Here is a 10,018-nt window from a genome sequence, read left to right as displayed (position 1 = left end):
ACCGACTGACCGACTGATCATCATGACCGACTGACCGTCATGACCGAAGCAGCATTTTCATAGCCAACTACCTAATCTATAATCATGATACTACAATCGTGGATAATAACTACATGCTACGACTGTTAATAGGCATAAACGGCCCACTAACTCCATAATTATGGTCTGATAATCAGGATTAACTACCTCTTAATGCCATAAAAAGTAGGACCACGTGCTCGACGGTTATATCCGAGTCGTTTATAAAGAGGAGATAAGAGAACAGATAATAGAAAGATACTTTTGGACAAATACTCTACCACTTTTTATATTCAACTTACTGTTCATCCACTCTCTACTGACTTAGGCATCGGAGGATCCCATCGGATATAATTTCGATCAATGAACTTCCTTTTATTGGTAGCTCTTCACTGACGTCAGACGCTCTAGGGGATTTGCCGCAATACTATTCAATTTCAAAATGTTGAAGACAATTAATTTCTTTTTTTAGTATCATGATACTCGTTCTCGTACATTGGTTGCGTATGTGGGCTGGTATATTTGGCAAGCAAGAAACTTGCGTATATTTCAAAATCAGTCATCTACTCCAAATCACATTGCATGTATCTCTTATGGAATGGCAAAGGAATTTATTGAAGGCTGTTCCATCTCTTGGTCCCGGGACATCTACAGCTCTAGAAGCTCCTTATCATTTTCACCTTTAGTGCATTGGATGCCCCTTCCCCAAGATTGGTTGAAGGCAAACTTTGACGGTTCTACAAAGAATAGAGTAGCTTGTGCAGAATTTCTTGTGCATAACCATATTGGTAGAATGCTTTGCGTTGGTGCATGCTGATTTTACTTTTTTTCTATGCCATTTACTGTGCTCCGTGCTGCTTTGAAAGCTATATGATTAGTAGCCTCTCTTTTTCATCATCCCAAGCTCATTCTGAAAGACGATTCGACAATAATTATTGAATGGATCAAGCGACAATCCCCTTCGTGTGCAACTCAGCCTATGCTTCATGAGTTCCACCATTTTGTTCCTCTATTTCAGGACTTTAAAGCAGTTCATGTGTTTAGACAAACAAGCAAATTCTACTGTAGATTTTTTGGCTGGTATTAATACAAATATTCATCTTACAGATGCCTCTAGTCTTCATCTAAAAGAACTCTTTATGTTAGACCATCTTGATGTTTCTCTCTATGTTACCCAAAAAAAAAAAAAAAGCCTCTCGACTCACTTTAGACCACATCCTAGGATACCAACCGCATTGGTTTGCATTTCTAACATCATAAAAATGAATGCCCCAAGCCAGCCACTAAATAGTTAGTTCTTTGTAATATATTTGCATAAACATGTCTTCATGACAAAATCAAAATATTTATATTTTTTTGAATAAATCTGATGATTCATACATGTTTTGAGTAAAAACATCCAAAAAAAATTAGAAAATAAAATATCTATAAAAGACCTAGGGACCACCCCCACAGTAGTCCATAAAAGGTCTCGGACATGCTCCACAAAATAGGCTGCCATCCAAAATACATGCCCAACTATTAGGTCTGTGCATCCAAAAACCAAAATGGAGATGTCCCTTCGGAGAAGATAGGTGACAGCTAAGATACTTGCGTTTCAAAAAAGCCTTTCTATTGACAAAACCGACTTTGTTTCATGTAGTTTCTAGGGTTACAAAAAGCATGTGCTTTACTGAACCATATATATATATATATATATATATATATATATATATATATATATATATATATATATATATATATATATATATATATAAACTAGAACATCAGTTATTCAAAGAATTGCTGGGTCTTTGTATCTCTTAAAGATATCCTCAATGCCATCTACAACTTCGGGTGGCAATGGCCGCATGGTTGTAATGAATGCATCAATATCTTCTTTCAGCTGATCCACAGAGGTTGCACCAATGATTGAACTTGTTGTGAATGGACGGTCACGCACAAATCCAAGGGCAAGTTGGACTGGGGTCAGGCCATGCTTCTTGGCCAGCTGGATATATAGTTCAGTTGCTTCCTGAAACATAGAAATGGTAGGAACCACAAATTGAACAGTTTTCATTTTCTCAGGGTTCTGATTCTTGAGTTTGTTTAAAGGTGCTCCGAAAATGTATGGAACATTTCAGTATGTAACGAAGATTGAGCAGCATTGGTTTTCCCTTTGACAGCTATATAGGTTTTTCACCTCTTTTTTGTAGAAAAGGATGAGAAATTTCCCCATTTTTACCAAAACATGTGCAATAAAGAAGCATATTAAAATCAAAGGAATCATATATTCACTAAAAAAAAAAAAGTCTTGCAATAGATGTTCATAATTGAAAGAGAAAAATACTGCTTATGTACATAGTGGTTTTTAAGATGTACTGGAAGAAATATTCCACATAAATTTGTATCATAAAACATACCTTTGCCAATGAACCTTTGTATCTATCCATGTACCCTGGGAAAATGCTTAGCCTGCCCCTTTTTGCAGCTTCAGAGTAGATATCTAGATACTTCCCGCTGAGAGTCCCACTAGCCAGTGGGGAGTATGCAAGGAGCCCAATGTTGCAGTTATTGGGGTGACATACTTCAACAAGATCAACTGCAAGTGTAAAATGTAATAGAAAAGTTTAGTGTGATGTCTGCATGATCTGGAGTTCTTCAAATAACCATTTATTCTACTGCCCTTTATCAACCATTATCTTTCAAATGGCACAAACAAAACTGGAAAGAAATGTGACGCAATGGAAGAGACAGCTAAATTGAAGGAATTAATGAATGATAATGCAACTTTTTAGCTTGCAATTAATGAATGATAAAAAAAATGGTGACCAAATTAGCCTCTTTTGTAAAATTAATATGAATTTATAGATGAATAGTTTATAGGACTTGCCTTCAAAACGGCACCTGACAAGCAGACTATAGCTATTTTGGATGCTGGCAATCTTTGGAAGCTTCTGAACCTCGGCAGCATGTACAAATTCCATAACACCATACGATGTTTCATTTGAAACTCCAATGTAACGTACCTGAAAGTATGGACAACAAGGATAAAGTAGCAAATCCAGATATTCAGGTCAGAAATTTTGGAGTCCAGTTCAACACTTATGCAGCTGTACCAGCTATATAATCTCCATAATGGAATATTTAGGTGCAGGTGCTTTTGAGTACAAACAGGTTGTGAGCAATCTCTATGGAATAAACAAGTGGTAGTTACTGATGGTAACAATCTACGCAGCTACAGCAAATTGTTCCCTTTCAGAATGGGTTATAGCGTTATCTACAACCCGATCTTAAGTTTGTGGACTCCCGATGCTATGAACCAAATATGCAGAGGTGCTTAAATGCTAATATATACATACTTATCGATCACATACAGCAATACATACTATCAATTCCATCAGAAGAACACAAAACGTAGAATCAAAAAGAAAGCACACAGAGACAATGCAGATGAGAGTAGATTATACAAGTCTTTTAGTACCTCCAAAATTTAACAGCTAATACATTTTTGCTCCAAAAAGACTAGGATAACTTCATGAAATTCACAGATGGGGTGACCCAAATACGTGCACATGAAATTAGAGAAGGATTTTGGTATATCATACAGGGTTCTTGATCTGCTATAAGAGAAGACGGTTTTGTGAAAGGGTTAAATGGTGAGTCCAAAATCCAGTATACTGTGATAGTACAAAAAGGAAACAATTTTACAACACATCATGTTTATATAGCTCAACACTTTGATGAATGATGATGATGTATGATTTCTTTCTTTCTTACTCATAATGTGTGTTTTGAAGTACCCCTTCATCTATATTATTTCCAAGCCTGGAAAACATGGAGAATTATTTTCTAGTTGCATGAGGTTAAGATAGCACTCACTGCCCATTAAATGTCACTTCGAAGTTTCCTCACAGGTTCCTTTCTTGCCAGAAGTCATTTTGAATAAGACTTTGGACTAATGTCGAAGGACTAATATCAGGTTTAATCGCTCAATCCCCCTAAGAAAGCCTTCTTAATTTCCTCCATTGTTCATTCCAACTTTGATTGGATAAGACAAAATTGGAGTAACCATAAATAAGATCTCATATTTCAATTCATGGTTTCAAAGAGATACACCATAGTTTCAACTTAAAATAAGTTTGCACTGTGCCTACCTTATTCTACACATGGTTTCAAACAGAGAAACCAAACAGATCTGTCAAATGGAGAGTGTGCTTAGCAATTTGCTTCATCTCACAAGTCCGGGTCATGGATCCTAAACAGTCAGATCGCCCTCTCGATAAGCAATTTCATTAGTCATGCTTCCATTTGCATTTAGCAATTTCAAATTTCCCTACAAAATATAATCTTAAGTTGACCAAAATCATGCATTTTGAATCACAAGTTTGCATGCTGAGCATAAATTGCTCAGAAGATATTACCTTCCCTTCATCAATGAGCTCCTGAAGGGCCCTAAGTTGTTCAGCAAATGGCACGCTGGGTCTCCATTTTGCAGGGTCATATGTAAATTCGCCAAATAGTGCCACATATCGATCTGGCCTGAAGAAACATCATAGAATTATCAAAAATACAGTTCATCAAAATCACAAACTGGGAAACTAGCATAAACAATAAGAAGTATCATGATGTGTTTTGACTCCCTTTTACCAGATAAAAACATGAGATGTCCTCATCTTAAAGCATATAAGTGGTTCAGTTTTAACAAACTAATTAATATATTTTCAGGATCTAAATATTATAAAAACTAAGATCATCCACCATACTTTCGGGCATTGGGCAACTCTGCAATGGATATAGATTCTATTTTCTGGAAGACTAGTAAACCAGACATGTCTGGTACAGATACGAAGACACATAGTCACATACCACCAAAAAAAATCCCACAAAACCTCATGATAATTTATTTTAAAAACTATGACATCAATTTTATAAATTAAATAATTTCCATATCATTATCCAATTTCATTTGTAAGTCCCCACACACTGGATCTCTCTTTTCTCTTCTCTAGTTGTGTTATTTATTTAAAAATTTATGGCATAGAAGCCACACCTTAAACACCATTCAGCTCACAGTGAACTTTATACATGGCCTGATTATAATTTTATAGTGTACACATATGACCTAAAAAGGTGTATCTTACAGGAAACATAAATAACCTATCATTAGTTACCAAGAAACCTGCTAGCAATTGAAAATTAATGTGATGTGGCACAAATTAGGATAGATTTTGAGATAGATGTTGCTAAGCTGCAGAAAGTCATGATAATCAAACAAGGCATACTTTTCCGACCTAAATAATGTGAGATTCATTTGACAGCAGCACTAAGCCTAAATACTATTGCAGGAAGGGCTGCCTACATGCAAGTGAATCACACCAAAAGACCTCCATATGAGCTTAAGAAAGAGGTATTCTCCAGCCAACATGGCATGTAGCTGACCTTCACATGCATAAATACTTTATAAGTTTATATTTAATTTAATTAAGGGGATTACTGTTTGTGTAAAGAGACTGACCAGTGTATCTGCAGTAAATCAATGTAGTCAGTGGACAGGCGCTTAAGGCTCTTTTCTACACTTTCTCTTATATTAGCAGCATCAACCCGCAAAACCTTTGCATTGTCACGAATATAACTTGACCGCTCTGAGTAACCACAAACTTTTGTAGCCAAAATCACCTATCAAAACATAGCAAGTGATCACCTCCGAACTCTGAAAGCCCAAAGTCCTCAAAAAGTTGAAAACTTTTTTCCTGAGTTTATGGTTTTATTTCTTGCTAATTTATAAATTGCAAAATGTAGACAAGATAAGTTGAACAAGAATATTTTACAGAATGACTAAATCCTAGAATCCACAATCAAGGCATTATCGATGTAAATTACAAGTTGACTACAAAATGAGTTACATTGAAACTAGTTTAACCAGTACAACAGCCAATAAACCAAGTCCCTGTCCTGCCAATTTTCCAAGCAAGGCTATGTCCTCGATCTTCAAATCTTGTTCAGCATCTCCATATCTTTCTGTATATTATGTATTATGGTCTTCAAAGTCTTCTTTTCTCCCCAGAACTTTCAAACTGGCCAGCATGCTCGTTTTACCAAAGTCAACTCTGATTTTTTAGCTTGCTCATGACTAACCATCCAATGTCTATTTTTAAAACACAGCCATCTCAAAGTATTACTCTGTTATGCTCTTAGGTGCATGTAGCCTCATTCATCCAGAATATTAGTTATTGGGTCATAAATTTTTCCTCTTTCAAAGTTCATCAGAAGAGAGGATGGGCCTTGGCACAATGATAAGGTTGCTACACTATGATCTGGTTGTCATGAGTTCGAAACCCTCTGTGGACTCCTCACTAGCAGGAGACTTATGCACTGGAACAACCTTTTTTTTTTAGTTTTATTAGCAAACAGCACCTTGGTTATAATTAGGTTTCAGCAACAACCAATGATAATAACACAACAAAGCAATAATTATAAGGACTCCTCATAAATGTAACCATCCAATTTTTTTAGAACTATCGTTAGTTAACATCCACCTACAATACAGAGGTGAAGTAGTGAAAAAACAGGGAGGAAAAAAAAAAAACTTTTGGAGGGTATGTCCTAGGCATTGATGTTGATTAGAGTTTCATGTCTTAAATATTTCCGCTGAGCTTAGTTAGAAAACATATTTAGAGACCAAATCTGTATTGAGCTATGACCATGATGGTTCAGGATGATATTATGAATGTCAATTTGTGGTACAGAATTTCTGTGAGTATTCTTCATCTACCAAAACTGTCTTAATTTTCCATTGACCTTGCAAAGCATTATAATTGAGCATCCAAACAGAAGAAAACATAGAGATCAGATAAGTCTCCAGTAAAAGTCATATGACACATCAACAAGTGAAAGAATGATTCAAGTGGCTTGATCAGTTGAGACAGTACTTATCTTAAAGTTCTTAAATTTAACAAGTTGGTGTTTGTTAGCAGCTCTCTGTTTTGCTAATTTAACTGGAGTAGCAAAAACAATTTCCAGTATTTCTCCATCAGAAACTCTCATACAAAAAGCAGATCATAAATTATTTACCTGGAATGGACTCTAATAAAATGCAAATTAATGACCTTTGGTATGCACATACCTTATCACGTGGTTTAGACTTCATCCAGCTACCTATATAAAGATCTGTCCTTCCCTGTGTCTCCTTTCTCATTGGGACCGGGTACTATGGAATAGAAAATGAAACAGACATCCATGGTGTTAGTATATGGCAGCAGTGCACATATTATGTATTTGCCACAACAAAACCTACATACATATAACAAGATATATTAAAATGGACACTGCAGACTAACTGTGTACTTATTAGATAATCTTGCTAAAAAAATTGGCATGGTCTATATGGTGTACGCACATAGAGAGTTTAAGACATCAGAGTGTCAGATAGTTGACACAAGTATCCATGATCTATGAAAGACAGTCACACACAATGAAATGGCCCTTAGTTTCCATATAAAGAGGCAATGCAAAAGGAGAAAAGCCTGGAGTATTGAGTCAAAAGTGATTACACCCAAATGCCAAAATTTATCCAGAAGCACAAAATAAGCACAATGAACAGCAATTCTTGTACCCACACATTATGATTGGCATATGCAAGATTTGTTCAAACCAGAGTTATATGCTGCATTAATAGCCATTCCACAACGATGACCCAGTGTGTAATATATATGCTCGACTGATATCTGCTCTTTAAACAGGCTGCTAGAGAAGGATGTCTATGTGACTCCACCAATTCACACTTGCCTAAGAAAAATTAACAAAGTACAGAAGTTGGAAAATGTAAGTTATGGTTTGAAAGAGTTATGAAGAATCTGGTTGATGACAACAAGGCCACCCATGTTATTATGGATGCAAAATGTATCATGAACTTGGAACAGCATAGCATTAATTAAATGCTGGGATGAAATTGCAATGCTCTAACAGTATTTAACATATTGCCATTAAAAAGGGAAAAAGGAAAGTAGCAAACTTAAGGCCATTGTAGTAATTTTACACCAACCCACATGATTTTTCATGTTTTCTAAGACAGAAATGCATATCATTCATCAGCCTAAAATAGACTGATTATTATAAAAAACTCACTGCTTCTGCTGTATCCACAGCATTAATACCATGCTCAAATGCGTAGCTAAGCATGTCATGGGCTTCCTTCTCCGTATTCTGTTGTCCAAATGTCATCTGAAAATTTAGGAAAAAAAAATTCACTATTCTTAACAAAGAAAGGGCAAACTTTGCAAGGTCATAGGATCCTCTTTTTCCCCCTAAAACTCAGAACTCTAATCCCCCAAGTACCAAATCCAGAATCTTCTACCATTTCTTGAAAAGGGAACGGTTCTGGCAAACATGAGAATAAAAAACAATTTCAAATACCTAATTCAAGGCTTAAAAACTCCTAATGCCTACGAAAATCAAACTTATACCACCTCTTAGGAAGGAAAAACACTCTGGAACACCCAATAGGGACAATAAATAAATAATTTATCAGAAGTCTGATACCCACAGTTGAAAAAAACCACATCGCATTGTAAAATATGATATTTTTATGCCGTTTCTTGAAAGAAGGGAAGAGGGGCGCGGGAGGAGTCATACTTCTCGACTAATTGCAGGAAAACAGGAAGAAGAAAAATACAATGTTGAGGAACCCATATTGTTTTAACGGTTTCTTGGGAAGGAACACGAAGAAGAAAAGACAATCCTGACGCACTCGAACAAAGATCAAGAATTAAGTTCCGACAACCAGCGTGAAATTTCTTCGCTCGGATAAAAGAAGTTACAAAGACGCACCATAAAAATCAGGACCTCCCGCTTCTTTGTCCGAGAAGAAAGACGGGGCAAAAAATAAGAAAAGGGACAACCACATGTTCCTACCGTTTATTGGGAAAAGAAGAAGAGATAAAAAAGACAATCTTGACTCATCCAGGCATCAAAAGAAAATCACAAAGAACAAATTAACCGAAAAGAGACCAGGGCTCAGTACAGTTCCAAGCATGACTTCGCTTATCCGGAGATCCGAATCGCCGAGCTTCCGATACTGCAATGCGCTCTCCCCTTGCTTCGCTCTGATGGGCGAACCCACCATGGGCCTCCTCCCCCTCCCGCCATTGATGGTAGAGAGACGCTTCGGTCTAACGCCAGGAAAAAGCTCGAAGTCACGTCGGAGGAGAAGAGTGCAGGACGGCAGCGAAGACCCCGCCACGGATGCCATTCCTGCTCCAACTGGAAGCAGCGGATGGCAATTTTCCACGGCACCCCGGAGGAGCTAATCTCCCATCTCCCCCCTCCTCATATCATGCCAATAGTCGAACATGAGGTGCGGACGCCCGCGTATATTTCTGCGCACCGCAGTGGAATTTTCTTTTTTTTTTTTTTTGGTAAAGGAGGAGGACAACTCTTTGTTTTTTTTTTTTCCCTTCTTCTTTAACATTTAATAATGACCTTTGCGCTTCAATAAGCGTCCAGCCACCGTTATTCCACCGTTGGCATCCTTCCAATCGGAGCCAGGGTAACTCTACAATTTTAATTTAATTTTATTTATATTTTTTATATTTTAAAAAATATTAAATTAATTTTATTAATCATCAATATATTCTAATATAATCTAATCATTCACTTATCAATAAATAATATTAACTTTCTCTTTTAATGGATAAAAATATATCTTGCTCATACAAGAGAGATTGTCGATAAGAAAGAAATAAAGATGGAAGCAGAGAAAGCCATTATAAAGAAGAAGGATGGAGCTATAGAGATTGGTATAGAGGAAAAGAACGATGTTGAAGACCTCGTGGATGAAATTAGAAGAATGGGAGGAGAAGGATGCGAGGAGAAAAAAAAGACTGCTGGTAATGAAGGGATGAAGATAGAGAGAATACTATGGAAGATGACTCATAGATGGTGATAGAAAAAATGGATGATAAGGAGAATAAGAGGATGAGGAGAAAGGAAAGAATGAATAATGGATTGCAGATGAGAAGGG

At 36.6% G+C, this 10,018-nt stretch overlaps 1 protein-coding gene across 2 annotated transcripts; it reads right to left on the bottom strand.

Moving 5' to 3' along the window:
• Positions 1-1,347: 1,347 nt before the first annotated feature.
• On the bottom strand, positions 1,348-9,325 carry LOC105055687 (uncharacterized). Of its 2 annotated transcripts, XM_010937607.3 has the most exons (8): positions 9,020-9,324; positions 8,125-8,220; positions 7,124-7,207; positions 5,516-5,676; positions 4,422-4,539; positions 2,891-3,026; positions 2,421-2,599; positions 1,348-2,032 (listed from the first exon to the last, which is right to left on the bottom strand). In XM_010937607.3, exons 1-8 carry the CDS (start codon positions 9,245-9,247, stop codon positions 1,793-1,795), a joined length of 1,242 nt encoding a protein of 413 aa, XP_010935909.1. In that variant the 5' UTR covers positions 9,248-9,324; the 3' UTR covers positions 1,348-1,792. The 2 variants fall into 2 exon arrangements, with proteins under 2 accessions (XP_010935909.1, XP_010935911.1); XM_010937609.4 differs by lacking the exon at positions 8,125-8,220 and having other exon boundaries at positions 9,020-9,325.
• Positions 9,326-10,018: the final 693 nt, after the last annotated feature.

The sequence above is a fragment of the Elaeis guineensis genome, chromosome 12 (genome assembly GCF_000442705.2).
Source record: "Elaeis guineensis isolate ETL-2024a chromosome 12, EG11, whole genome shotgun sequence".
Classification (NCBI taxonomy): domain Eukaryota; kingdom Viridiplantae; phylum Streptophyta; class Magnoliopsida; order Arecales; family Arecaceae; genus Elaeis; species Elaeis guineensis.
This window is presented reverse-complemented; position numbering and strand designations above follow the sequence as displayed.